Source organism: Orcinus orca, chromosome 9 (assembly GCF_937001465.1).
Source record: "Orcinus orca chromosome 9, mOrcOrc1.1, whole genome shotgun sequence".
NCBI lineage: Eukaryota > Metazoa > Chordata > Mammalia > Artiodactyla > Delphinidae > Orcinus > Orcinus orca.
Genome location: NC_064567.1, coordinates 96,634,390 through 96,662,336, shown reverse-complemented (window position 1 = coordinate 96,662,336; position 27,947 = coordinate 96,634,390). Strand labels below are relative to the sequence as shown.

Below are 27,947 nucleotides of genomic sequence, written 5' to 3'. Positions count from 1 at the left end.
CCCCACCACTGACCACCATGCTTTCCATAAGTCTTGAAGGCATGGGAGTGCTCTGAGTAAAATGTGACTGTACCACGCCTGCAGCACAGCCCCAGTGACACGAGATTGCCTGGGGGGAACAGTCTGTGTATATATGGTGGGATGTGATAGATACACATGTGCTTACATAGGAAAAAGCCAGATGAAGGTGAACGAAGACATTAACAAGGTAGCTCCAGGACACAGATCACGTGTGATTTTCTTTTTCTTCTTTATGCTTTTCTGAATTGTGCAAGTTTTCTGCAATGTGTATCAACTATTTTTCTAATTTAAAAACTTTGAAATTATCTTCTAAATAACCTCAGTTGAAATCTGTAGAAAGCTTTCTAGATAAGAGGCACCTTCACTAATTTACCACCTCATGTAACCCTCACACCTACCCATTATGAAAGATGCTGTCGTTGCCTCCGTTTCATAGGTGGGAGAACTGAGGGGCACATGAAGGGAAACGACCTGTCTGAGGTCACACAGCAAATGAGACCAGAGCCCGATTCCCAAGGACAGACTCCTTCCACGAGGGGTTTACCCAGGGGCCTTAAATCTCGAGCCTTCAAATCTTAGGCAAGACTTCAACGTTAGCCAATGCCCTTGTGTTGATCATAACAAAATACATTCTGAGATGTAATCTGCTAACAGCCCTCACCGCCCCAAAAGTCTCAACCTAAATCACAGAGATCAGAGAATGTCAAGGACAGGAATGTCCGCTAACGTGCTATGCCCCAGGTGCCAAATGCTTTTGCAACACCTGGGTTCCCTAGGCAACAGCCTCACCCCATGCACAGGTGAGAAACAGTAAGTAGTTCAAGGTCACAGAACTAGCAGAGCCAGGGCTGGACCCAACCCAGGCATGGATTCAAACCCTCCCGCTTGACCACTTCATGGGAAGGGCATTCATGCCACACCCTGTGTTTGGACTTCACCCCCCAGGTTGTATAGGAAGAATTTCAGATGGCAGGGGTGGCTGGGGGGAGGGATGGTGAGTGATAGGATCATGCTAATGTGCGAAAGCTCAGCTGGCCAGAAAGACCAGCATGGGGACTTCCCTGGTGGCGCAGCAGTTAAGAATCCGCCTGCCAATGCAGGGGACACAGGTTCAAGCCCTCGTCCGGGAAGATTGCACATACCGCTGAGCAACTAAGCCCATGTGCCACAACTACTGAGCCTGCGCCCTACAGCCTGAGAGCCACAACTACTGAGCCCACATGCCAAAACTACTGAAGCCCATGCACCTAGAGCCCATGCTCCGCAACAAGAGAAGCCACCACAATGAGAAGCCTGCACACTGCAATGAAGAGTAGCCCCCGCTCGCCACAACTAGAGAAAGCCTATGCGCAGCAATGAAGACTCAATGCAGCCAAAAGTAAATAAATTTATTTTTTAAAAAAAAGAGTGAATCCGAAAATAAAAGGAAAAAAAGTGAAGAGAAAGCACTTTGTAAGTTTTGTGCAGAATGAAATACATGTGCCCATCCCAACCAGGGATGTAAAGTACGATTTTGGTGATTCCACATAAGAGTCAAATGCTCTCGTGCTCTCATTTAAACTGGCATTGCACAATATAAAGATGAATGGTGGGCTTCCCTGGTGGCGCAGTGGTTGAGAGTCCGCCTGCTGATGCAGGTGACACAGGTTCATGACCCGGTCCGGGAAGATCCCACATGCTGCAGAGCGGCTGGGCCCGTGAGCCATGGCTGCTGAGCCTGCGCCTCCGGAGCCTGTGCTCCGCAACGGGAGAGACCACAACAGTGAGAGGCCCGTGTACCGCAAAAAAAAAAAAAAAATGTTGGAAGATTTGCATTTTCCTGTGGTTCAACCTAAAAATGTAGCCAATCAATAGGTAATAATTTCAATAGATGTATAAAAGTATATGATAAAACTCACCACCCATTCCTGATTAAAACCTCCTTTTTGAGGCTTCCCTGGTGGCGCAGTGGTTGAGAGTCCGCCTGCCGATGCAGGGGACACGGGTTCGTGCCCCGGTCCGGGAAGATCCCACATGCTGCGGAGCGGCTGAGCCCGTGAGCCATGGCCGCTGAGCCTGCACGTCCAGAGCCTGTGCTCCGCAACGGGAGAGGCCACAACAGTGAGAGGCCCGCATACCGCAAAAAAAAAAAAAAAAAAATGAATGGTAATATTCACACTAATAATAGAAACATTTAATTTTAATTTAGCTAGAGTGACATTTTTAAAAAACACCATTTTTAAAAATGAGAGATGTGGAAAAGAGGAAAACCTTTGTATTTAGTATCTTTACCAACATTTTCTTCCCACTTGTTGAACAAGGCACCCCACAAAGTATGTAGCCAGCCCTATGGTCAAGGAGGAAGGGACCAGGCCCTGTGACCCTATGACCACAGGTCCCATAGCCCAAGGGCTGTGTCCCAGGGAGCCAGAGGCTGGCGACTCAGTATGAGGCCACGGCCCCGTGGCCTGAGTTCCTGGTGTGGTCAGCCTGGCCTCAGACTCAGCATCTGAGCCAGGAGGACCCTGAGTCCTCCCGGCCATGGTGTAGGGGGAGGGACAGAGAAAAGGGAGAGAAAGGTCAGCAGGGCCAGCCAGTGAGTGACCGTGGCCTGGCCACCCCTCACTTCTCTGAAGCTCAGTACCCCGCTCTGACCTGTGCACTGCATTCTTCTCAGACTGCAGGAGGGGAAACAGCCAAAGGGGGAGCATCTTGTGAGCTGCCAGTGTAAAGAGGCACCAGCAGGTAGCAAGTCGCTACTGGCCAGGACTCCAGACCCCCATCCCTGAAGGCCGGCACTGGCCACCCCGGGAGGGACCTGGGCTGAGGTCCGAGAACTCTGCTGAGGGGTCCTAGGGACTGAGACGGTGCTACATGGGGCCCGGAGTCAGGGAGAGCCAGGGGGACCTGAGCTGCTTGCCGTAGTGGCAGGGTGTTCCGGGCTAAAACATCTGGAAACGCGAGTACCCAGGGAAGCACTGAGGGGCTCTGTGTCAAAGGTCAAGAGGCCACAGGCCAGGCAGAGTATGGCCTGGACCAGGGGTGGGCACTGACCATCAGCACACGTGGTCACCCCGGGGCCACCTTCCCTGTCCAGGCCCTCAGGGCAGCAGGATCAGGAAGTTTCCCCAGAGAAGGAGGGGCATGTCTCCTTGGTGTTGGTCCCGCTCACAGGGCACAGGCGGGCCCTTCTGGGAAGAGGCCTTCCCAGTGTCCGCCCTGTGCAGAAACAGCCCTGACACTGCCCCTGCCCCTCCCTTTCTCGGATGCCCGACATTCTCTGCACAGAACATGCAGCCCATAAACTCAAGACGGCCTGTTCTTGCTGTAGAATGTTCAGGAAAAGACAAAAAGACACCATGGGAGAAATAAAACGCCCCCCCAGATACCCCTGCGCCTGGGCTCCTCCTCCTTCTCCGTTACCTGTGGACCGTGTGCTGAACTGGACCCGTGACTCCCTCTCCCTGAAGGGCACCCCCACAACCACGGAAAAAAACACCACGTTGTGTCGTTGTGGATTCTATTTCTTCCTTCGTCTGCCCTTCATTTTCTTAATTCTCAGAGTAAACACGCATTACTTTCAAAGTGGAAAAAAATGGTCCACCTTATTAGGAATTCTTTTTTTGTTTACAAATGCGGCCCGAGGCAGCAGCTGCCCAGTCTGGGCTCCGTCCAAGCCGGAAGCCCCTTGGTCCCCCTGGGGCAGCCCCAGCCGCCCGCCCTGCCCTCCCCTCCCCGCCATGCTCCTCCCCCCACTGCCTCCTTTAAAGGTGCCCCGGGGCCACAAGCCACCATCTGCCACCTGCCTGCCACCCGCCACCATGCGTTGTCTTGCCAGCCTGGCCCTGGCCCTGCTCGCCCTGAAGGCTGCCCTCAGGCTGGCCCCGGCCCTCACCTTGCCAGGTAGGCCCAGGAGGGTCATCCTGAACTCCCTCCCCTCCAGGTGCGCCCCTGAAACACTGCCGGACCTGGCAGTTTGGTAACTGGGACAAGAGGAGAGAACGGGGGAGGCACATCCTGCGGCGGGGTGTGTCAGTGACAGCAGAAGAGTGGGGTACTGCCCAAAGATGCCCGTGTGCTGGGGGACTAGAGCCACAGGGCCCAGGCCACTGTCCCAGGGTGAAAAGTGACCGGGCAGCTAACTGGGCATGGGGGGAGCCTGTCCTGGCCCCTCAGGGTCTTAACTCCACCTCCTGCAGTGCGCCTGAGGCCTTGTTTCCTAATTTTTACAGCTGATTCACACTTTTGTCAGCTGTGTCACATTTCTGGCAGATTTTTTCTTTCCTAGAAGCAGAGCAGAGCGCTGGGCTGCTGGGGACCAGCCTCCCCATGGTTCTGTCCTTGCCCCACCTTGCTTTCCCCTGAGGAGCCCCAGGGGAGGCGGGATCCGGCCACCCCCCACCCACCTGCCCATCCTGTGTGCAGGGCAGGCGTGTGTCCAGAGCTCAGCTCCTCCTCCGAGGATTCCTGCACAATCTCCTGTGTCAACGATGAGAACTGTCCCCAAGGCACCAGGTGCTGCGCCAGGAGCCCCTGCTGCTGATCCTGCATGGTCCCCCTCATAGGTAACGCCGCCGTCCCTGCGCCCCAGTGGAGCCCCATCTGGAGGGAGGGAGGGACCAGCTTTGTCAAGGGTCCCCTTGAGCTGGCACTCCACACTCCGCTCTCAGTGAACCCCCCAGTGGCCCCATAAAAGCCCGGTCATGACACCGCTTCACCTGCTGGACCCACTGGAGGCCCAGATGAGGCTCGCCCACTTCCTCCCAACATCACCAGTGCCTGGCTCAGCGATCCATGAGGGCTGCTGTCTCCCTCCCAGCCTTCAAGCTCCAGGCCACCAAGGGGGGGTGAAGGTTGGGGGCCGCCAGAGACCAGCAGTGGGGCAGCCCCAGCAAGCCAGCAGGCGGTGAAGGCCTGGCCCGCCTCTCCCCTAGTACCTGTTCCAAAGGCTGGCCGCTGTCCCCGGGTGCAGGCCCTGCTGGCCCCAAAGCTCTGCTTAGAGAGAAACGAGTGATCCAGGGATGACCAATTATGGAAAACCAGAAGTGCTGCTTCAGCTCGTCGTGTGCCATGAGGTGTATGGTCCCCACCACAGGTAAGCATCCCGGAGACCCCGCCCTCAAGACACCTTCCCGAGACACTGCCCTGGGGATGGTGGACTTGGCTTCTCCCTTTGCCTCCCCTGACCTTGGGGCCTCTGCAGGTCCCTGAGGGCAGTAAGACACAGGAGAGGGCGGGGGCTCAGGCAGCAGTGACCCAGGGCTGCAACACCTGCAGGCCTCTGCATGCACTTGATGCCGTTGGGTTAGAGTGGGTCTCAGACTAGCAAAGGGGGCTCAGAGGAACACTTGCTTGGTGGGACTTGGTCCAGCTGGGCCCACCTGCAATGCTTGTGCCTTTGCCACCTAATCTGGGGAGGAGCTCTGGGTTAGGAGCCCAGAGACATGGTTCCCAGATAACAGTCCCTGCCAGCTGCGACCTCGCCTGCCTGCCTGCCCACGGGCGATAGTGAGGGCCCGAGACAGTAGTGTGGAGGGCTCACTGGCCCACACACAGCATTCCTCCCTCCCCTGCCTCCACCGTGACCAGGCTCCACCTCCTCTGAGGCCTCCGCGTCCCCTGCAGAGGGCTCTCTCCAGTGAGGGACATCCCTGAGAGCCCCTGGCTGCCAGGAGTGACCGGTCCAAGTCCTCTCAGCCAGAATCTTCTCTCTTGGATCCAGTCAGCCCAAGATGCCTCCTACCTGCTGCTAATAAAAACCCACTTGGGGCTTCCCTGGTGGTGCAGCGGTTGGGAGTCCACCTGCTGATGCAGGGGACACGGGTTCGTGCCCCAGTCCGGGAAGATCCCACATGCCGCGGAGCGGCTGGGCCCATGAGCCATGGCCGCTGGGCCTGCGTGTCCGGAGCCTGTGCTCTGCAATGGGAGAGGCCACAACAGTGAGAGGCCCGCGTACCGCAAAACAAACAAACAAACAAACAAAAAAAACCACTTGGCTTCATGTCTCTCGGTCCTCTGTCTGTCTGTCCTTGGCACCTGCCCAGGGTGGCGGGGGGCAGGCGAAGCACACAGGCCTTGCCCCCAGGAGCTCCCCAGCAGGCCTGGAATCTCCTGGAAGAGCCAGGCGCTGGGAGCTGGGGGCCATGGTGGCGTCTCTGGGCTGGGAGAGACTTGTCCACCAGGCTCTCGGTGCCGGCCCCTGGGGTCTGACACCTTTCAGAGGTGCTGATGAATGGGGGCTCGGGAGCATGAGCAGAGGCTGCAGGGAGGGCTTGGGGCTCAGCGGCTGCCAGACCTCACTGGCCTTGACCAGCTTCGGGGACACACAGAGGGCAAGGTGTTAGAGGCTGTTCCTCGGGCAGCCTGGTTTAGAGCCTCCAGTGACGTGTGCATACCCCACCCCACACCCAGTGAGTGTCTTATAATTCATTTCAGCTCTGACAAAACCAGCCAGAGGGAAGTCCCTCTGGTCCAGGGAATAGGGCTCCACACTTCCACAGCCAAGGACATGGCTTCAGTCCCTGGTTGGGGAACTGTGCAGCTCCCACAAGCTGTGCAGTGCAGTGCAGGCAAAAACAAAAACCAAAAACTACCCAGAGTTCAAGTCAGGCCCCACAATCAAGGGCTCAATCCCATAAGGCAGGGGTCCCCAAACCCTGGGCCACAGACTGGTACAGTTTGCAGCCTGTTAGGAACCATGCGGCACAGCAGGAGGTGAGTGGCGGGCGAGAGAGCGAAGCTTCATCTGCTGCTCCCATCGCTCCCCATCGCTCCCCATCGCTCCCCATCCCTCCCCATCGCTCCCCCATCACTCCCCATCGCTCCCCCATCGCTCCCCATCGCTCCCCATCGCTCTTCATCACTCCCCATCACTCTCCATCACTCCCCATCACTTCCCCATCACTCCCCCATCGCTCCCCATCGCTCCCCATCGTTCCCCATCACTCCCCCATTGCTCCCCATCACTCCCCATCACTCCCCCATCGCTCCCCATCGCTCCCCCATCGCTCCCCATCACTCCCCATCCCTCCCCCATCGCTCCCCATCACTTCCCCATCGCTCCCCATCACTCCCCATCACTTCCCCGTCACTCCCCATCACTCCCCGTCCCTCCCCATCACTTCCCCATCACTCCCCATCACTCCCCATCACTCCCCATCACTCCCCCATCGCTCCCCATCGCTCCCCCATCGCTCCCCATCACTCCCCATCCCTCCCCCATCGCTCCCCATCACTTCCCCATCGCTCCCCATCACTCCCCATCACTTCCCCGTCACTCCCCATCACTCCCCGTCCCTCCCCATCACTTCCCCATCACTCCCCATCACTCCCCGTCCCTCCCCATCACTCCCCCATCGCTCCCCATCGCTCCCCATCGTTCCCCATCACTCCCCCATTGCTCCCCATCACTCCCCATCACTCCCCCATCGCTCCCCATCGCTCCCCCATCGCTCCCCATCACTCCCCATCCCTCCCCCATCGCTCCCCCATCACTCCCCATCGCTCCCCCATCGCTCCCCATCCCTCCCCATCGCTCCCCCATCGCTCCCCATCGCTCTTCATCACTCCCCATCACTCTCCATCACTCCCCATCACTTCCCCATCACTCCCCCATCGCTCCCCATCACTTCCCCATCGCTCCCCATCACTCCCCATCACTTCCCCGTCACTCCCCATCACTCCCCGTCCCTCCCCATCACTTCCCCATCACTCCCCATCACTCCCCCATCACTCCCCATCACTCCCCCATCGCTCCCCATCGCTCCCCATCACTCCCCCATCACTCCCCATCCCTCCCCATCCCTCCCCCATCGATCCCCATCGCTTGCATTACTGCCTGAACCATCCCTACAACCGCGGTCCGTGGAAAAATTGTCTTCCACGAAACCGGTCCCTGGTGCCAAAAAGGTTGGGGACCGCTGCCCTGAGGCTAAAATTCAGGGGTTCCCATAACCCCCACAGATTCAATAGTTTGGTAGAACCGACCCGCAGATCTCTGAAAGCACAATACTTATGTTATAGTTCTACTATAGAGGATACAGACCAGGAAGAGCCAGATGAAGAGACACATAGGGTGAGGGCGTGGGAGGGGGATACAGGAAACTGTCCCCGTGGGCTCAGGGTATGCCACCCTCCCAGCCCATTAACCATCACCAGCCCAGAAGATCCCTGAGTTTCTGTGTCCAAAGGCTTTCTTGTGGGTTCTTGAATAAGCATTATGAGGAACTTCCCTTGTGGTCCAGTGATTAAGACTCTATGCTCCCAATACAGGGGGCCCAGGTTCGATCCCTGGTCAGGGAACTAGATCCCGCATGCCGCAATTAAGAGCTCACATGCCGCAGCTAAAGAGCCTGCATGCCGCAACTAAAGATCCTGCATGCCACAATGATGATGATCCCACGTGCCACAGCTAAGACCCAGCACCACCAAATAATTAATTTAAAAAAAAAAAAGCATTACAAGGAAATCATCAGCAATCGGTGATTAACTCAATCCCCAGCCCTCTAATCACCCTAGAGTCACCTCATTAGCATAAACTTGGGTATGGGAAAGGGGCTCATTACAAATAACAAAAGGAAATTGTAAGGAAATTCCTATCACTCAGGAATTTGCAAGAGTCTTTGAAGCTGTGTGCCAGGGACAAGGACCAGATTCAGTTTTTATGTGCAGCCCGGTTTTCGACACCTACAGTCCATGTGAGCAACTTTCAGTTCTTTAAACACCTACACCCAGGCCAATTTGCCATCTCAGGTGGCTCAAAGTGCAGCTTAGGGCAGTTCCCAAAGTTCGGCCCACATCGGCAGCAGCGTCACCTGGTGGTGTCAGACGGCTCCACCCAGACCCACTGGGTCAGACAGGCAGGTGGGGCCCACACGCTGTTTTCAGCAGCTCCAGGAAATCAAGGACTGCTGGGTGAGGCTGCAAGGCTTCCTGATTTCAAGGTGCCCCCCAATCTCCAGGAATCTTGCCAAAATGCAGATTCCAATTCTGGAGGTCTGGAATTCTGCATTTCTAGCTGCTCCCAGGGGAGGTAAAAAGTAAAAAGGGAAAGAAGGCTGGCCTTCCAGGACTGGGGCATGTTGGGGGCCAGCTGGTGGGAGGGGTGTGTGGGCGGCCACGTTGGAAGGTCCTGAGTTGGGTAATGCACAGCTGGGAGCACAGTGCAGCGCCAGAGAGGAGGGGCTGCAGGAGGACGCACGGGAGGGAGGCCTGGACGCTGGGCAGGTAAAGGGCCGTTCCAGGGTGTGAGAAAGATGGGGCTACAGGTCCTGAGGGAGCCACACCTACCATGCAAAGGGACTCACAGTGCGGTGCTATTGTACCTCCAGGAAGCCCGGAGGCTGGAGGACAGTGGGCACACCCTCCCACACCCCTGCCTGTGCTGGGCAGGTGCCAGAAGAGCTTCTGGGGGAGAGAGGTGAGTCTGAGATGGAGCTGAGCCCCTCGACGGGGCTGCCGCTCCTGCCGGGGCCCAGACCCAGGAAAGATCCCCGGCGGGCCCTGAGCCCACCCTGACTTGAGCTTAGAAGGAACGGGGTGGGGGGGCTCACCAGCCTCCCCCCTCCCCCTGCCATGCTGAGGACTCCTCCCCTGCAGAGAATGCTCATCACGCCCCAGTCTCTGCATTAACCACGTGTCCAGCTTCTGTAAACTTGATGCTCTAACATCTGTCCTACATGCATACCCTGGACACCTCGATGATATGCCTGACTCACCTTGCTCAGCCTCCTGCCCCCCACACCCCTCCTTGGGGGTGTAAAGTAAACAATTCGGAGACCACACCCCCACCGCCTCGTCTAGGGGGTCTCATACTCCTGGTCACTCTCCCAGTGCAAGGCCAGGGACCACACCACTAGGGGGAGACCCTCCACCCCACAGCCCACTGACATTATTCACACTAGCCGGTCCTAATAAGCCTGTCATCCTTCCTCTCCAGCTCCTTCCAAGGAAACCACAGTAAAGCAACCCACAGTTTCTCCCCACTCCTGCCCCGCCACCTCCCCACCTCCTGGCTGACCCTGTGCTTCCCCTTGTGGCTCTTCGTGGAGGGATGTGCCTCCTTCTCCTGGGAACTGTGAATGATAAACTATCTTCACTGGCAGTCATCTCAGATTTTCTATTAACACGCTATATTTTAATAGTCACTTTCAGGGGCTGGACATCCATCCCAGAGAGACCCGGGGCTGCGAAGGGGGTTCTCTCCCCACTGCACCACCTCTCAATGCTTGCTCACAGCAGCCCACCCCAGAGCTCCCAGCACCCTACTAGGCTGATCCCCTAGCCCCACCATAGCTCTATCTAGAGAGAGGCCGCCCCCTGCAGCACAGGTACTCAGTTCCTACAGACCCCAGAGCAGGAGCCCAGGTGGAAGGCAGGAGAGGCTGGAAGAAGGGCCCCATCAGTACGGCTCAGTGCCTGGCCCACAGGCTGCCACCCCCAGGCCCCACTCCATACACTATACTGTGCACTTCTCCACCCCGCACCAGGAGGGCTCTGCAAGACTTGCTGGTGGACAAGGTGGAAGGCTGGGCAAGGTGGAGTGATGGGCAAGGGGGATGGATGGAAAGGTAGAAGGACGGACATAATGGAAGGAAGGGCCAGGGGGAAGGCTGGAAGAGTAATTCCATGGGCTGTGGGCCCCTGGAAGCCGGCCGTGTTCAGGATTCGGGAGGGCAGAAGGCCCAGCACCTTACCCAGCTGGGAGCGAGCCCCTGGCCAGGACGGAGAGGCATGGGGAGGTCTGGGCGGCTGCAGGAGACCTGGATGTTCACTCTCCATGTGCCCATGGGCTGTCCTGCCCTCCCTGGGCCTCAGTTTCCTGTACACAGAGAAGGGCAGAAAGGACATGTTCATGTGCCCAGCAAGAGCTGGGGCCAGGCTGACTTTGGGACAGCCACCAGGTCTGATTCCTCCTCTTACTCGGGGGTCTGGAGACGCAACAATGCTACCAGGCCCTGAGGGAAAGTCTTCTCCTGAGAGGAAAGCCCTTGGCCAGGTTTGTCCAGGGTCCCCAAGGCCACCCCCCAGGTTCTGTGATTCTCCAAAAGGACTCAGCATAGAGTCACACTCATGGCTAAGATTTATTCTAACTAAGGAGACAGAGCAAAACCTGCAAAGAGAAAAAGGCACATGGGGTGAACTCTGGAGGAGACCAGTCATGAACTTCCAGACCTCTCCCCTTAGAGTCACCCTGGAGGCACTGAATCCCCTGGCAACAAGCTGGGACCATGAAGTGTCTACCAAGCAAGCTCGTTAGAGACCCAGCATCCAGGGGTTTTATCAGGCCTGGTCTTGTAAGCACCCTCTGCCCAGCGTGTACCAAAATTCCAGACTCTCCGAGGGAAAGCAGGTGTCAGCACAGCGCACTACTTGTCCAGTTTGGGTGCAGGGGGCTACTCTTACCATAGCGGGAAAGTTGTCGTCAGTGTAGGGGACTGTTTAGCGGTCACGTTTCCAGACACCAGTGGAGGGCCAACCCGGCCGGCGGGCCCGTCAGGACTGGCAGCCTCAGACGTGCTGTGTCAGGGCTCTTCTGCGCACCAGGGCTTCAGGCAGGTTGTGGTTTGAGTACACCTGGGGAAAGAGAGTGGGCAGGTTGAGGACAGAGTGATCAACCACCCTGGCTGGCCTGGGACTGGGGGATTTCCCTTGATGGGGACTTTCTGTGCTAAAACCAGGACCACGGTGGGCACACCAGGATGGCTGCTCATCTAGTTGAGGCACAATTTCAGGAGAGAAGATGCTGTTAGCAGAGGGTGGTAGCAAGAGTGCGAGGCTCAGCCTGGAAGGAGGCAGAGGGAAGGGAGGGAGGGTAACCACGTGGGGGGCTTATCTGGAGGGCTCCCGACAGAGGCCTGTGTCCCTGCATCCTGACCACACATCCTCAAGTAGCACTTTGACAGACCTGGAGACTGAGCCAGGCAGGTTCAGTACCCGGCCCAGGTTACAGGGTGCGCAGGCAGTAGGACCAAATTGGTACCCTAACCTCCTCACAGTCATCTGTCAGCTCATCTGGCCCTGATCCCAACTGGAATGGGAACAGGTGTTGGCGAGTCCCCACACCTCTCTGCACCTCAGTTTTCATCTGTCAGCAAGTGTGTTGGATGAGAAAGGCTCTGAGGTATCCCGGCTCTCCTTTCCACCCTCCCTCTGGGAAGGAGACAAACTCATCTCCTACAGCTCTGATGTCCTGCCAGGTGGACCCATGGCTTGTTCCTCATCGAGGACCTTGCAGTCCGAGGAGGGCATTCAGGTCAGATCCCCACCCCAGGCCATTCCATCCCTCAAAGTCACCAATAAGGCAGTTCTGGGATCAGGAGGAAGGTGGAGGGTGCTAGCAAGTAGAATCAGGAAGGAAATAAGGGGACATCCCTGGTGGCACAGTGGTTAAGACTCCGCGCACCCAATGTTGGGGGCCCGGGTTCCATCCCTGGTCAGGGAACTAGATCCTGCGTGCCGCAACTAAAGGATCCTGCATGCCGCAACTAAAAAAAAAGATCCCTCACACGACAACGAAGATCCCACCATGTGCTGCAACTAAGACCCGATGCAGCCAAATAAATAAACCCACAGAACTGAGTAACTACCTTTCTCCAACACCTCTCCCCACCAAAAAAAGGCCAGAAGTTTCTCTCCAGAGAGGGTAGTGGAGGGCATCTGGAATGAACTGCCTCAAACCTCTGGGAGAGTGGGCTTACCTTGCTAAAATCTGAGTGACTGTGGCAGTTCTAAATGCAGCCTCAAATCCTTGGGCACTCCTCCCCTTGAGACTGAGGTCAGAGACCCCCTCTTGAGTTTAGATGGGGCCGTGGCCACTTCCACCATGGAGAACGCAGACCCTGTGTGCTTCTTGAGGCTGGTCATGAAAGGCAACGGGGTCTCCCTTGTTTGCTGGAGCACCCACGGTTGAACCCCTGAGCTAAGCAAGAGAGACTGGCACACGCGGGCTCTTGGTAGACTGTCTCTAGCTTTGAGTGGTTCCAGTGGAGGCCCCAGTCATTGTACAGCAGAGACAAGTCATCCTCAAAACATCCACAAGCACAATAAAGCAAGCGGCAGCGTCTGTTCCGTAGCAACGGTAACGATGATGAAGGAAACATACGCATGCTCAAACCTGAGGCCACACACCCCGACCCACCCAGCTGTCCTCCTCAGCCAGGCTCCCAAAATGTTGGCAGCTTTGGAAATGCCTCTGCAAAGTCTCACCAGCCCAAGAGGAAAGACCTAAGAAGATGACAGCAGTAGCTACCCAAGAAAATGGCCTGATGGCGAGGTTCACTGCCAACATGCTCTACTCATGTGCTAGAGTTCCTTCTTTTTAGCCCACCGTTCTTTCTTTTTCTTTTTTATATCACAGCTTTATTGAGGTATAATTCACCTAACATAAAATTCGCTCTTTAATGTGTACTCAGCGGCTCATCATACATTCAGTTAATCGTGCAACTATATAATTCCTGAACATTTTCACCACCCCAAAAAGAAATCCCATACCCATTAGTCACTCCCCATTACACCACCACCCCCATCTCCCCAGCCCCTGAAAACAATTCATCTACTTTCAACTCTACAGACTTGCCTCTTCAGGACATTGCATATAAATGAAATCATGTAATATGTGGTCTCATTGGACTGGTTCCTGTTAACTGAAAAAAATGCGCAACCTAAAAGTTGAGAATTGTTTTATTTGGTGGACTTTCTGAGGATTTCAAACCAGGGAGGCAGCCTCTCAGATTGCTCTGAGGGACTGCTCCGAAGAGGTATTGAAGAGGAACCAGGATATATATATAGTTTTGTAACAAAAACCAGGTGGTCATAACAACAAAAGATTACTGTTAATTAAAGAAAACCGGGCATCTCAAGTTAATTAATTTAGCACTTTTTATGTATGCGAAGACGCTAGTCTGGGATCATCGAAATCATTCCTTTGATATGCACCTCAGCTATCTGGGGCCAGTATCCTGTTCGTTCCCATCCTGAGTCCCCTCAGGGCTCACCATCAAGGTGCAGCTTCCGTCTCCATAAGTCAATAATTTCCGAGGTCTCACAGTGGCTTGATGGCTGCAACATTCTTTGTTCACTGATTTAGATTTAGATTCCATACTTTAGAAATTAAAAAAAAAAAGGAAAAGAATGGAGGCGAGGAGAAGGAAACAGGAAGCAAAAGGAAGAAGGAAGGGAAGGAGGGCGGGCGAAAAAACACCTCACGTACAATTTTTGGACTCCACATAAACTCAAAAAGCTTGAAAGCTAGAGGCTCACAGAGTAACCAAGGCTTCAAAATCAGGAAATGATTTCTAAAACACCCAGCCACACTATCAATCAAGCAGGAGGATGTAATAAAGACATTTCAGACCTGCAAGGCCTTTACTGACCTCCTTTGCATCATTTCTCACAGAGGTACTGAAGGATGTGCTCCACCCAAACAAGGGCATAAATCAAGAAATACGATAAAGGACAGAAGATAAGAGAAGGGAAGCCCAATAGGTTTATTTTTAAAAACTAAATTAAAAATAAACCGCCAGACAGGTCCCTGGAATCTTAAGCCAAAAATACAAAGCAATTCTTAATTCCATGGAAATAAAAAGTCGTGCAGGGCTTCCCCGGTGGCACAGTGGCTGAGAGTCCGCCTGCCGATGCAGGGGACGCAGGTTCGTGCCCCAGTCTGGGAGGATCCCACATGCCGCGGAGCGGCTGGGCCCGTGAGCCATGGCCGCTCGGCCTGCGCGTCCGGAGCCTGTGCTCCGCAGCGGGAGGGGCCACAGCGGTAAGAGAACCACGTACCGAAAAAGAAAAAAAAAGGCGTGCAGGAAGAAAGATAAATCAAGTCCACGTACACAACTCAGATACATCTTGCTTGGCTTACCCCGCAGTTTCTTTTACAAGTAAACGTCAATATTTAAAAGTCAAGAGACTGCACATAAAATTCCAGAATCCTAGATTCTTTTTTGGAAAAACTGCAAGATCTAGGCAATCTGTGCCTACATTTCCGCACACCTGCGCTGAGAGGCCTTCCCAGCGTGTCACAACCCAGCCCTGGGCAGTCTACAGCCGGGGCTTCTCTAGAGGCTATGAGAAGCCCGCGGGTAAGGCCCGGGGGTGGGAGGTGGTGGGAAGCACGCACAGACGACAAAGCGTCGCCTCCTATACTCCGAATGAGGGCTGGGTACTGACCAGAGGGTCCCCAAGCCTCCCAGCCTCCGTTTCTCGACACTTTATTCTTCCCCACCGCCCCTCCCATTTTTCCGAAGTTGCTCGGCACCTGTCACTCACTTCATCTGGCCGCGCCCTGAGCGAACATCGCCCCAGCAGGAAAAATGAACCGGAAGTGATTTCCGGCTGGGCGGCAGGCGACGAGCCTCGCTTCCGGCGGCGCGCCGAGTGACGTAAAAGAGCGCGCCGCGCAGCGTAGGCCGAGGGCCGTGCTGGGACGTATGGAGGTCAGCCGGGGCTCTTGCGCCAGCGGCGGTGGTGGCGGCGTAGGTCTCGGGGCCGGGGGGAAGAGGGTCCTCAGGAGCCTAGGTCCTGAAGGCATGGGGGCGTGGCCGGGAGAGGAGACCGGGAGGGCGCACGGGACGCAGGGTGTAGGGGTGGGGGACGGGGGTCACAGGGGTGGGGGCGGGCCAGGCCCAGAGCCTCGCCTGCTCGTGCGCACGCGCCCTTTTTCCGAGGTCCAGCGTGGCGGCCTGCGATCCCGCACTGGTCCTCCGCGCTGTCGCTGGCTGGCCTTCGTGCAAGTCGTTCTCTTTCTGCGTCTGAGGGCCGAACTTCTGGGTTGGTGTTTCCACAAATCCCAGTTGGGCTTCTGAACTTGTTTTCCTCGCTAGCTCGTAGGACGGTCTTTAGTCGGGAACGTTTTCAGTGCTTCCCCGCCTTTGGGGCTCTGTGGATGGTGGATGTTACCCTTGGATCGGTGTTCCTCCTCTCTGAGTCTCTTGCTTTATGTACAGTTAATCTAAGCTTTCTACAGCTACAACAGTGAGCTCACGTAAAAATAAAATGTCCCAGGCCAAGTTCTCGGAAATCGAAGGTCAAACACGCTCTCTGCTTTGGCAGGAGGGAGGCCCAGGTTATAACGCCTTTTATCGTGCCCCGGCGGGGTGCCTTACCCAGGTCATTTATTCACGCTGGTGAGCAGGACAGAGTTGTTAAAAGCAGCTGCATCGGAATATGTAACATTCATGGAGGAGGTAACGTTTTTTGTCTGGGTGCGGGAAGATGGGGGGTGATTTTCCGAGCCCTATGAAGGGGGGTTAAAAAAAAAAGAGGCAGCAGGCCTTGCCCTGCCCTGCCCTGCCCTGCCAAGGTGTAATGAAAGTGCAAGGCCTGTTTAGAATGAGGGTGTGTTCCAGGGAGGTAAAACTGGGAAGACAGTTCTGGGCCACGTTGTGAAGTGCTTTTTATGATTGGTTCAGGAGGTTTGCTCTTGGAAAGTGTTTGTGTGTGTGTGTGTGTGTGTGTGTGTGTGTCTCTGTATGCGTCTCTGTGTGCGTCTCTGTGTGCGTGTGTGTTTAGTAGGTCGGTGAGTAATAGTGTAGGTTGGTTTGGGGAGGCTCACTCACAATCTGTAAGTATTAAAATAACATCCACAGAAGCTGTGGGATGTATATGTGGGTGATATGTCCAGGGTTTTCCATGAGTAGTCTAATTTAAAATATCCTGTCTCATCGTCTCCATAAGTCAATAATTTTTAATCCTGCATACTTTTAAAAATTCAAAAAGTGGGGGGGGGACGCTGTTCAACTCTGTGTGCAGAGACTCCCACTCGAGGTCTTGCGTCGGGCCTGGGATTCTGAGGTGTTGAACCATTCGCTAGGTGATTCTACAGCCAGGACTGGAAACCCTCCAGCCCAAGCTCCTAAGTGATGCTCCTAAGTCTTGTTATTTGGTTATATTATGTACTGAAGCAGAAGTCCTCTGAGATTTTTGCTTCAGAAAACGCTGCTGCATGCGCATGGTCAGTCAGGAAGGAGAGGTTTGGGCTGGTTTATGGGGAGTGTGGCTGTGACTCTTTATTTTTTTAATAAATTTATTTTATTTACTTATTTTTGGCTGCGTTGGGTCTTCGTTGCTGCGCGCGGGCTTTCTCTAGTTGGGGCGAGCGGGGGCTACTCTTCGTTGCGGTGCGTGGGCTTCTTATTGCAGTGGCTTCTCTTGTTGCGGAGCATGGGCTCTAGGCACATGGGCTTCAGTAGTTGTGGCGCGTGGGCTTAGTTGCTCTGTGACATGTGGCATCTTCTCGGACCAGGGATTGAACCGTGTCCCCTGCATTGGCAGGTGGATTCTTAACCACTGCACCACCAGGGAAGTCCTTATGACTCCTTTTCATTTGTCTGGTTCTTCTGTTGTGTTTGGGAGTCGGGAACTGCCTCTGCACCACTCCCTTCTCTGTTCTTTTTCTCTTCAGGGCTTTGGAGTCACTTGCTAGGAGGCTTCTCTCCCTGCCCCCCAGGCTGCCATGGCTGCTCGGCTGGTGAAGCGATGCACGTGCTTCCTGAGGGAAGCCACCCGTCTGGCCCCTGCCGTGTCCCCGGTTGGCCAACTGAGACTCGCCCGGAGAGCCCAGAAGCCTCTGACGTCCTCGGCTACCTCATCCAGCTCCCGCCTCCCAGGTCCTTTATCAGAGCTTGTGGAGAAGGAACAGGTGTTTACTCCCTACCCTGAGCGCCGGGAGGTGGACCAGCTCATCGAGAAGGCCACCAGGCCAGAGGAGCTCCTGGAGCTTCTGGGTGGCGGACACTGTCTGCACGAGAACCACGCCGCCCTCACGCTCATCCAGCTCTCTCGCCTGCTGTCTGAGAAGCCGAAAGACAAAGCCTTGCTCATACAGGATGCCCGCTTTCGGCAACTTCTCCATCTTGTCAACAGCCAGGTGGGTTCGAGAGCCCTTCCTGCAGGTTCAACAAGCAGAAAACAGCAGAGGCCCCGGAGTCCGAAGCATCCAGTCACTTTCCGGGTGTAGACAGGAGCTCTGCTGTGTGTTCAGGCCCTCCACGTCCAGTGGTATTTTTTCATTTTATAGATTCCAAAGTACTTTAATGTGTTTCTTCTCTTTTTTAAAATTAATTTTTATTAGAATATAGTTGCTTTACACCGTAGTTTCTGCTGTACAGCAAAGTGAATTAGCTATTCAAATACACATAACTCCTCTTTTTTGGATTTCCTTCCCAATTAGGTCTGCTTTCTCTTGTTAATCCTCACAGCAGGTCTGTTAGGTGAACACTGCTGTCCTCATCTTACAGATAAGCAACTCAGACACAGTAAATAGAAGCAGAAGGATCGAGCATGGTTCTTCTCAATGCCTTGGGGGCTTTCCCCCTCGCCCTGCAGTCTTGGCTTGCATAGCCCCCACTCAGTGTCTGGCTGACAGGGGAAACACTCTTGAAGCTGGAGGAGATGAGGGGTGACTAGCAGAGGATCTCAGAAACTTGAGCTGCCCATGGGCGTTATCCGATCAGATCCTTAAAGGTGGAGCGTGGAGAGAAGGGACCTGTGTGTGGCAGGGATTGGGGGCAGGACTCTACCCAGTTTGTGTTCCGTGTGAGGAAGGACTCCCTTCATGCAGACTCTTCCCGTGGCTCCATGGGGTCTGCTGGAGCCAGAGGGCCTGGGGCGCAGCAGAGAGGTACAGACCCTCCCCCTGGCTGCTCCAGAAGGGTGAGGCCCTGTGTCCACTTGTCAGGGATGGTGAGGAGGAGACTTGCAGCTCAAGGAAGGGACCACATTAAATGAAATTTTTCAAACTGTAGGTTATGAAAGTGTAGTGGAAGTGGCCAAGTGTTTTTAATGAGATAGAGTAATGTAGAAAACAGTTCACATGTAGTAAGGGAAGTGTTTCGTGGAACTTTTTGTCTTAGTTAAGTATGTATGTGCGGGTCACAGTAGAGCTTTATTTCTTACTGAGAATATAACTCAAAAATTAAGTAGATCCCTTCTTTTTCTAAGACTATAATTTTAGTTGTTATTCATTGAACATTTTACACACAAAATAAGCTTTAGAGATAAGGCTGAACATTTGGAAGAAAATTACGTTGTAACAAATTACATTGTAACAAAATTACAAACTAGTAATGAACCAGGAACAAAGTATTTAGAAATGTAAGCAGTGAACAAGATTTCTTTTAAAGAGCCTTCCTACTTCAGGGAAATCTGCAGAAAAAGCAGGAGCCACTGGAGGCTCATGTGATGCTGAGATCAAATTCATACCTATTTTTTGTTTTGCTGCACCACGCAGCTTGTGGGATCTTAGTTCCCCAAACCAGGGACTGAACCCGGCCCCTGCAGTGGAAGCGCAGGGTCCTAACCACTGGACTGCCAGGGAAGTCCCGCATACTTTTCTCCTTCTGCCCGGCCTTTCACACAACAGCTTTTTTGTTTGCCCCTCACGTGTGTGTGATTTCAGCTCCCCCTCTCAGCAGTGCAGCCCCATTTCACAGATGAGGGCTCAGGAGACTTGCAGAGTGGCGGAGTTAAGGGCCTTAGCGCCGCAGACAACAGAGCCCTGCTCAGCTACTGAATACTGCCTTCCCTGAGGGTGGGATCAGAGGGCTCCCCGAGTGGCCCCCGTATTCCCCTGAGGCCTGGAGACACACGCTGCAGGGAGCGCTGTGGTGGGCCTGCTGGCCCAGACAGGCTGTGAGGGAGGAGCAGCCTGGTGCGCCCGCGTAAGTGACAGGTGGGGAGCTGCTTCTAGGGAGGCAGCCACCAGCTTGGAGCGTCGGCCCGCTCTGTGACAGCACAGGGTCAGCAGGGTCCCGGGTGTGACCTTGCCTGTGTCCCCCCACCCAGATCACTGCAGTCTGGCATGGGACCCTCGTGAAGCTGCTCCGGAGCCTCTATGCACTGGGCCTTCCCCCCACCTCCAAGGAGCTGCGGTCGGTGGAGCAGGAGGTCCGCTGGCGCATGCGCAGGCTGAAGTACAAGCACCTGGCCTTCCTGGCCGAGTCCAGCGCCAACTACATGCAGGAGCAGGACTCCCAGGATCTGCTGGCCGAGCTGCTGGTGCAGCTGGAGCGGCGCTGGGCAGAAATCGATGACAGCCGCATGCTGGTGGCCATGATGATGAAGACGGGGCACCTCTCCGAGTCTCTGATGACCCGCCTGGAGGACAAGGTACTGGGATCCAGAGCCCTGGCAGCTTCTGTCCAGAGTCTGGGGCATGGCATTGGAGGGACTGGCGCTTCAGACAGCTGGAGGCAGCTCTCCGCACCCACTGGCTCCTCCAAGGATCCAGGGGGGTGCAGAGCCTGAACCCCACTCCTTTGTATTCCTCCAAAATTGCGTCTTGCACATAACCTGGAGGCGGCATGGCCGGCAACTCCTGAAATGTGTCCTGGGCCACCCCAGGGCTCAGCCTCCGGCTAGTGCTTCCTGGAGATTGCACGCCTGCCCACCCCCTGCTCCACCCCCAGCGCTGCAGTCAAGTCAAATTCAGCCCCTGTTCCTGTGGTAGCGGGGGCTGGCCCAGATGACTGCTACAGCAAGCTCCGCAGCTCATGGGCCCCGGGTCCCCTGCCCTGGGGCCTGGGGATAAGTTTGGCTGCAGACATGGCGCCCCCGTCTGGGGGCTCCCTGGGGTGGGCGTGGGGGCAGGCCCTGCACGGGTGGGGCCTGTGTTTAGTAAGCTCAGGCCCAGTTACTGTCTCGCAGGGCCTGCACTGCATGGGACCCCTGGCCCTCGGGCCGTCGAGCTGACCCTGCCGGCTGTGGTTGACAGTGCCTGGAGCTGGTGGAGCATTTTGGCCCCGAGGAGCTGCGGAAGGTGCTGGTGACATTGGCAGCTCAGAACCGGCGGTCGGTGCCCTTGCTGCGGGCCATCTCGTACCACCTGGTCCAGAAGCCCTTCCCCCTGACGAAAGGCATCCTCCTGGACCTGGCCTACGCCTATGGTGAGCCCTGTGCACGGAGAGCAGAGTGGGGCGGGGGCTGAGCTCTAGCCGCAGCTGTGTCAAATTCGGTGCCTGCCTCACCGTGGCGGGCACTGGCCCAAAAGGCTGCCACAGAAACACTGTGACTCACGGGCCCTGATCCTCTCTGCTGGGCCTCAGGGATAAATTTGGTTACAGACACCAAGCTCTTGCTTCTTGAGACCAGGGTGGGTGGCGGGTGGGCCTGAGGGTGGCCTGCCGATCCTCACCAGTTAAATCTCGGGCTCTGTCCCCAAGGCAAACTCGGCTTCCACCAGACGCAGGTGTTCCAGCGCTTGGCTGCAGACTTGTTGCCCCACACTCCTAGCCTGACGTCCAGCGAGGTGGCCCGCTGCACCAAGTCCTTTGCCTTCCTTAAGTGGCTCAATCTGCCCCTGTTTGAGGCCTTTGCCCAGGTGAGCTGGGGTGCAGGCCTGAGGCCTGGCTTTGAGGGCCTTCTGTGCCTGACCCCCTGCGTAAGCCGGCTCCCTGGTCATTTCATTAGGGAGCCCCCTCCGGCCTGGAAACACTTCCTGGTGGCAAACATGGAGTCCTTATTCTGGCTTATTGGAGAGAAATGATATGATTTAGTAGTGAAAGAAAATATAGTTGTAAACGGTTTCTTCCATTCTTTCACCAAACTTCGTAGGAGTTTTTGTCTGTCTTTGGCTAGCTGTGTGGGGAGCAGTGTAGACAGCGAGGCTGAGAATCCACTCAGAACTCTCCCTGAACTTCCAGCTACCCCAGAATGGAGTTGTGAAGAAAGAGGATGTTTGCACTTAGGTTTATGTGCAACAGGTTGAAGCTGTGTTTGTAGGCTGAGGAGTATTTCTAAAGCTGCCGTCAGGGGCCTTTTGTGTGTGTGATTGCCTCTGGGAGGATAGGGTCTGGCCCTCTGCCCACTGCCCTGTGTAAATTACCCCTTGGGGCTGGGAGCTCATGGGCTCTGGGGGAGGGCCAGGTCTGCATGGGGCACTGGCCACCGGGCACCTCTCATCCGGCCCTTCTGTCCTACCTGACCGGCCCAGCACGTCCTGGACAGAGCCCGGAGCATCACTCTGCCACACCTGTACAACATGCTCCTGGCTTTCGCCCGTGTGAACTTCCGCCCAGAACGGGAGGATCCATTCTTCAGCCTGGTACAGTCTTCACGCCCCCAGCTCCTATACTCGCCCTGCCTCAGATGCTCAGCCCTCCTCGTAGCAGCTCGGGACTGAGTGGGAGGGAGGGAAGAGACCGGATATGTGCTGAGGGGCCCCGGGTGTAGGCAGTAAGGAAGAAGGCCCGGCATGGGCACGTGGAGGGAGCTGGCTAGAGCCAGCGTCCCAGGGATTGTCTGGGGACGAGACACGCAAAATCCAGCATGGCAGCCAAGGGTCAGGAGGGCATCCGACGGCTCACTGTGCAGTAGGGCTGGGGGACCCTTGCTCTTGCTTCCTAGGGCTCCCTCAATGCCCTGTTGGGGCTCAGAGACCTCAATCCACTTGCAGGGGTGAGAGCGTCCTGTGAGTGGACTGGGTATGACCCTAGGGCCCCGCGGTGGGCACTGCCCCAGCCAGCCAGCTGCTTCCCCTTTCATAATCTCTAACTCCTCTCAGGGCCAGAAATACCTCCCCTGTGCAGGAGACATGGTTTTGTGCCATAGGTCCCTGCCAGTGGGAGGGGCAGCGGGGGGAACACAGCTGCCGTCCAGATTGGGCCTAAGGGATGAGGAGGGTTTCTGGTACCTTCCACCAGGGGTGCCCCAAGCCTGACCAAGAGCACCTTGGCCAGCGTTGCTCCCCATCACCCCCTTGGGCCTCAGCGTGGACAGGTCATAACGTAGCTCCAGGTGCTGCCCACCCAGGGATGCCTGCGGCCACGGAGCAAACCTGCTTTCCCCACCCCACCCCGTCCTTGCCCAGGTGCATGAGAAGCTGGGGTCAGAGCTGGCGGGCCTGGAGCCAGCCCTGCAGGTGGACGTGGTGTGGGCCCTGTGTGTGCTGCAGCAGGTGCTGGAGGCCGAGCTGCAGGCTGTGCTCCACCCTGAGTTTCACGCCCAGTTTCTAGGTGAGCGGTGGGGGGTATTCCTCCCTCTCCTGAGTGATGGCAAGCCCCCTGTGCATCCCCCGCCCCATCCCAAGTACCGCCCCAGCCTTGAGCCAGGAGGGCGCCTGGGAGCCTCAGGGCTCCACTCACCATCCGGGAGACCGGGCAAGCCCGGGCTCACCCAGCATCTGCTCCTTCTCTGTCCACTCCTAGTGGGTGACCGGCAGACCCTCTTCCCGCTGCTCCTGGCCCAGAGTCCAGGGTGAGACTTGGGTGAGGGGTGCCTCTGGCTCTCCCACCTGGCCCCCGTGTCCCTCCACTGTCTTCCTCCTGGCCCTCCGCTAGCTCCTCCCCTTTCTCTCCATCCTCTACCGTTAGGTGTCGAGTCACCAAAGGATCAAAGCACCTTCCAGAAGCTGCTCCATATCAATGCCACTGCCCAGCTGGAGCACCCCGAGTACACGGGCCCCCTTTTGCCAGCCTCAGCCTTGGTCCCCAGGCCCTCGGCCCTTGACAGGAAGGTGACCCCCTTGCAGAAGGAACTGCAGGAGACGCTGAAGGGGCTGCTGGGGAGTGCCGACAAGGGCAGCTTCATGGTGGCCACGCAGTATGGCTGGGTTCTGGGTGAGGGCCCTCCCCCTCCCCCTCCCCCTCCCCCTCCCAGCAGTGCCATCTGGGGACTGTTCTAAACCTGCCCCCTCTGCTCTCCAGGGTCTCTGTTCATCCATCGTAGGGGCGGGGCTGTCAGCCCAGTTGGACGCCAGGGGACAGTCCCCAACACGTTTTCATTCCGTGCTCTCCCTAGATGCTGAGGTGCTGCTGGACACCGACAGCCAGCTCCTGCCCCTGAGGGCCTTTGTGGCCCCTCATCTCGCCCTGCCCTCTGGCAGCCAGCCACTACCCCCGGGGGCCAAGAGGTGAGCGACCACACAAGCCTCGGGGGCCACGTGCACTTGGCTCCTCAGCATTCGCTCTTCCCTCCAGGGGCCTAGGAGGGCTGTCAGCACCCACAGCGCCCCTCTTCCTGCAGGCTGGCCTTCCTGCGCTGGGAGTTCCCCAACTTCAACAGCAGGAGCAAAGACTTACTGGGGCGCTTCGTGCTGGCCCGGCGCCACCTGCTGGCCGCTGGCTTCCTGCTGGTCGATGTGAGTATCTGTTGGGTGGGTGGTGACTGCACAGGGAGAAGCCTCCAGCCCAGCCGGGTTATGGGAGGAGCCAGTGCTCACACGGACCCCAGCTCTTGAGGTCAGCCATGTTGGGATTCCCCCTTCACGTGAGAAAAGGGAAGCTTGAAAGGGTGTTGTATCTTTCTCGATGTCACACAGCTTTTAAGTATCTGATGCCATAGGCACTGTTCCCATCTCCACAGCCAGGGCCTCTTAGTCTTAGACGGAGTAAGAGCAGCCAGGTGCCCAGGTCCGCGTGCCGACGTGTGCCTCAGCCAGGGTTCTGCTGTGCTCCGGCCCTGGGGCCTGGCTCCAGCTTTTCACTGCAGAGACTTGTGCCACGGGAGCAGGCTGTCCTGTTAGGGGCCGGAGATTCACATGAGTGACTCTCCTGTTGAGTTTTTTGTTTTGCTTTCGGTACAACTTTTAAAATCTAGAGGCTGCTCTTGGTCCTGTGTAGCCGTGGGCCCCTGCAGCTCTGAGCACTGACCAAGTCAGGGTCTCTTCCCCACCCATGCTGCGGCAGCTCCGTGGGCTTCTTCCTTCGGGATTTGGAGGCCAGGGGTGTGGTGTGCAGTGCAGCAGGCGGGACAGGGGTCCCCGCCTGCCCTGACTTGTCTCCTGCCTCCCCAGGTCCCATACTATGAGTGGCTGGAACTTAAGTCTGAATGGCAGAAGAGCGCCTACCTCAAGGACAAGATGCGCAAAGCAGTGGCAGAGGAGCTGGCCAAGTAACCTGTCCCGTAGCAAGGACTGTGTGACCAGGGGGCCGGACTCCCCTGGAGGCCTAGCCACGAGCACTGGTGGGCCAGAGGTGGCACGCTCGAGGACAAACCTCAGTGCAGGACCTTGGCCGGAAGTGGGCTGGTGGCCAGCATCTCTGAGTGGCAGGTTGTTCTTTCATGGGTAATAAATCTTTAATCAGCTGCCTGTCTGTACCAGCTTCTCTGCCACCCACGGAGGACCCTTCTTGTGTACATTCGTGCACGGCTGGCCTGTTGCTCAGGGCTGGCAGTCAGCCCCAGCACAGGCTGAGTCCTGCAGTGCTGAACCTCAGCGCATGAGGACCTTCCCGGCGGGGGGGCAATGGGGTTTTCAGTGCATGGCTTGGGGTTCTAATCATGGCGTGGTTACTGATGACAGTCGTCCTGGGAGTTCCCCTCCCATCCGATGGTCTTGGGAGAGTGGGGGACCCTGACGGCCTACACTGCCACGTGGCATAAGGCCAGTCACTCAGGAGGCACTGGCTCTGAGTAGAAGACAGGCGTGCACTTGACTGACACTGGGGCTGGAAGAGACCCCTTGCTATCCTTACACCCAGACCAGAGTGCCATGGTGTCATGCTGCCATTGTGGGAACTGTCTGCCTGCGTAGCACGGGCCCCTTCACCACACCAGCAGCAGCGCCCCCAGATGCTGGAAAGAAATAGGCATTCTCCAGATTCCTTGGTGGTCTAGTGGTTAGGACTCCACACTTCCACAGCTGGGGGCCAGGGTTCAATCCCTCGTTGGGTAACTAAGATCCCACAAGCCACGCAGCATGGCCAAAAAAAAAGAAATGGGCTTTCTTGCAGTCCCTCACAGGAGACTTTGCTGGAGACAGGGCAGTGTCATGTGCCCCTCAGCAGTACAGAGTGGAGAGAGGCTGGTGTGAGTGGGGCTGAGCAGAGGAGAAGGGCCATCTCGCCCCTGTGGGCCCCCATCCCAGCTGTTCCCCGCTCCCTCCAAAGCGGTCCCTCAGAGAGTGAGGCACACAGGCATTGGGGTAGCGGGGGAACCATCGGGCACCAGCTCACAGGACGTGGGTCCTTGTCACTTGCACAGGCAGGCGGGGGTTCTTCACCCAGAGACAAGGGCAGCCAAGATGGCTTTCTGAAGCTGCTGAGTCCAAGCCCAGGCAAGATGAGGGAGCAGGGAGCACTGCACAGTGAAGGGCGAGTGTGGACAAGCGCGCGGGGCTGGGCCAGCGGGGGCGCCTCTGGGGGCTCCCAGCGAGGAAAGAGCTCGTCCTGTTCACCAGGATCTCTGGCTTCTATCTGAGGTACTTTAACAGCTTCTCTGCAGTTGTAAGGAACTACACAGTGGTCTCTCGTGCCCCTACCAGTTTCCCCAAAGGTGACATCTTGTAGAGCTCTGGCACATGTCACACCAGGACACTGACGGGAATAAGGGTCCACATGCAGGACGCGTGCATCACCACCAGGACACCGTGTGTTGTCCTTTATGCTCGTACCTCCACCTTGTTCTCAGCTAACCCGCAGCTGCCAACCTGTCCTCCATGTGTTTTGTCACTTGGAGAATGTTCTATAGAGGAATCATACAGTATACAACCTTTAGATACTGGGTTTCTTCACGGGCACCATTCTGTGGCGTTTCATCCAGTAGGTCCTTCCTCGTTACTGCTGTTAGACTGATTCAGCGCTGTGTGTGGGTGTTTGTGTAAACCTAAGCTTTCATTTCGCTGGGATGAGTGCCCGGGAATACAGCTGCTGGGTCGTATGGGATTTCTATGCTGTTTAAGAAGCTGCCACAGTGTGTGCGGGGGGTGCTGTACCATGTTACAGTCCCACCAGCAGTGTGAGGACCTCCACATCCCTGCCAGCCTTTGGTGTTCGCAGGGGTTCCTGCAGCAACTCTGGAGGGTATGGAGTGATACCTTTTCACTTGCATTTGCCTAATGGCTAGGGATGCTGAACACTTACCTGATGTTTTATTCTAGTCATCTTGGTGGGTATGAAGCACTGTCCCATTGTGGTTTTGATTTTCATTTCCATGATGACTAATGATATCTTTTCATGTGCTTATGGCCTATTTACATATAATTTTTGGAGAAATACCTATTCAGATCCTTCGTCCAGTTTTTAATTAGATTGTCTTATTGGGTTGTAAGAGTTCTTTATACGTTCTAGAAACAAGTCCCTTATCAGATAGATGACTTGCAAATATTTTCTCCCATTCTGTGGGCTATATTTTCACTTTCTTGATGGTGGCCTTTGAAACACAAAAGTTCTCAATTTTGGTGAAACAGTCTCTCTCCCACAAGTGGGGACTAAACAGAAGGGAGCCCCACCTCTTGGCCACACTTGCCTGGGGTTCAGCTCCAGCAGCAGGTATCTGGGGGCAGGATAATAAGTGCCGAAGCCCTCATCCCCCCAGGGTAGGGGCAGGGGGTGAGGGGCCCTGTGTTCTTGGCCGCACCACTCTGTACACGGTGGATTCTCAAATACTCTAGACTGCTTCCTTCGTAAATTTGCATATATTTTATTTTATTTGGCTGTGCCACGTGGCATGCGGGATCTTAGTCCCCCAGCGGGGGGAAACCCACTCCCCCTGCAGTGGAAGTACAAAGTCTTAACCACTGGACTGCCAGGGAATTCCCAGCATAGATCTTGAATAAGCTATTGCTTCACCTATTTGCCCTTCAGACCCTTTCCAGGAGCTTTAAATGTTTGCCTGTTTTATAATTTTCACCAGCTTTCACTGGGGAGCTGGTCAGTGGAGCTCCTCATGCTTTCATTCTGAGGTCCATCTGCTTTTTACTTATTTTTCTTGCCTTACTGCAGGGGTTAGAACTTCCAGCACTGTTTGAAAAAAGGGCGGGGGAGGGGAGCTTCTGTTGAGAACAGGCATCTCTGCCTTGTTCCCAATCTTAGAAGGCATTCAGTCTTTCACCACCAAGGGTGATGTTAGCTGTAAGGCTTTTGTATATGACTTTTATCAAGTTTATTTTAACTTGCTGAGAAGTTTTTTTTTTAAATCTGAATGGCTGATGGGCTATGTCAAATGCTTTCTGTGTCAATTGATATATAATTTTTCTTCTTTAGTCTGTTGGTGTAGAGGGTTACATTGAC

At 55.7% G+C, this 27,947-nt stretch overlaps 2 protein-coding genes, 2 non-coding genes and 1 pseudogene across 15 annotated transcripts in view; 4 read left to right on the top strand and 1 right to left on the bottom strand.

Annotated features, from left to right (window-relative positions):
* Window positions 1–15,302, bottom strand: part of RAMP3 (receptor activity modifying protein 3) — a 53,339-nt gene extending 38,037 nt beyond the window's left edge. The window contains exons 1-4 of one of the 4 annotated variants that reach the window (XM_049714683.1): window positions 15,172–15,300; window positions 11,404–11,574; window positions 10,695–10,819; window positions 1,920–2,091 (exon numbers count right to left, since the gene is read on the bottom strand). In XM_049714683.1, the coding sequence (XP_049570640.1) occupies window positions 1,920–2,091; window positions 10,695–10,779 (257 nt within the window). In that variant the 5' untranslated portion in view covers window positions 10,780–10,819; window positions 11,404–11,574; window positions 15,172–15,300. Of the gene's footprint in view, window positions 1–1,919; window positions 2,092–10,694; window positions 10,820–11,403; window positions 11,575–15,171 lie in introns of those variants that run through there. The other 3 variants (XM_049714684.1, XM_049714685.1, XM_033411335.2) reach the window with 3 other exon arrangements.
* LOC101277879 (whey acidic protein-like) lies at window positions 3,539–5,211 on the top strand (annotated as a pseudogene).
* A 14-nt stretch (window positions 15,303–15,316) lies between the features above and the next one.
* TBRG4 (transforming growth factor beta regulator 4) lies at window positions 15,317–25,023 on the top strand. Of its 9 annotated transcripts, none has more exons than XM_049714669.1 (12): window positions 15,419–15,437; window positions 16,054–16,187; window positions 17,405–17,869; window positions 19,786–20,109; window positions 20,714–20,885; window positions 21,162–21,319; window positions 21,932–22,042; window positions 22,808–22,952; window positions 23,310–23,555; window positions 23,737–23,848; window positions 23,962–24,076; window positions 24,731–25,023. In XM_049714669.1, exons 3-12 carry the CDS (start codon window positions 17,456–17,458, stop codon window positions 24,830–24,832), a joined length of 1,899 nt encoding a protein of 632 aa, XP_049570626.1. In that variant the 5' UTR covers window positions 15,419–15,437; window positions 16,054–16,187; window positions 17,405–17,455; the 3' UTR covers window positions 24,833–25,023. The 9 variants fall into 9 exon arrangements, 8 of the variants coding, with proteins under 8 accessions (XP_033267223.1, XP_004283041.1, XP_049570626.1 ...); XM_049714668.1 differs by lacking the exon at window positions 15,419–15,437 and adding an exon at window positions 15,458–15,476; XM_033411332.2 differs by lacking the exon at window positions 16,054–16,187 and having other exon boundaries at window positions 15,317–15,437.
* LOC117197843 (small nucleolar RNA SNORA5) lies at window positions 20,412–20,548 on the top strand. Its single transcript, XR_004478748.1, has one exon. It is a non-coding gene; the product is annotated as a small nucleolar RNA SNORA5 (small nucleolar RNA).
* Window positions 20,935–21,068, top strand: LOC117197842 (small nucleolar RNA SNORA5). The gene has a single exon (XR_004478747.1). It is a non-coding gene; the product is annotated as a small nucleolar RNA SNORA5 (small nucleolar RNA).
* Window positions 25,024–27,947: the final 2,924 nt, after the last annotated feature.

Excerpts from the sequence above, each read along its gene's own strand:
- TBRG4 (XM_033411332.2), top strand. The coding sequence starts at position 17,456 with ATGGCTGCTCGGCTGGTGAAGCGATGCACGTGCTTCCTGAGGGAAGCC. Across the intron at positions 20,886-21,161 it reads GGACCTGGCCTACGCCTATG|GCAAACTCGGCTTCCACCAG; the intron begins GTGAGCCCTGTG and ends TCTGTCCCCAAG. Across the intron at positions 23,849-23,961 it reads CTACCCCCGGGGGCCAAGAG|GCTGGCCTTCCTGCGCTGGG; the intron begins GTGAGCGACCAC and ends CTCTTCCTGCAG.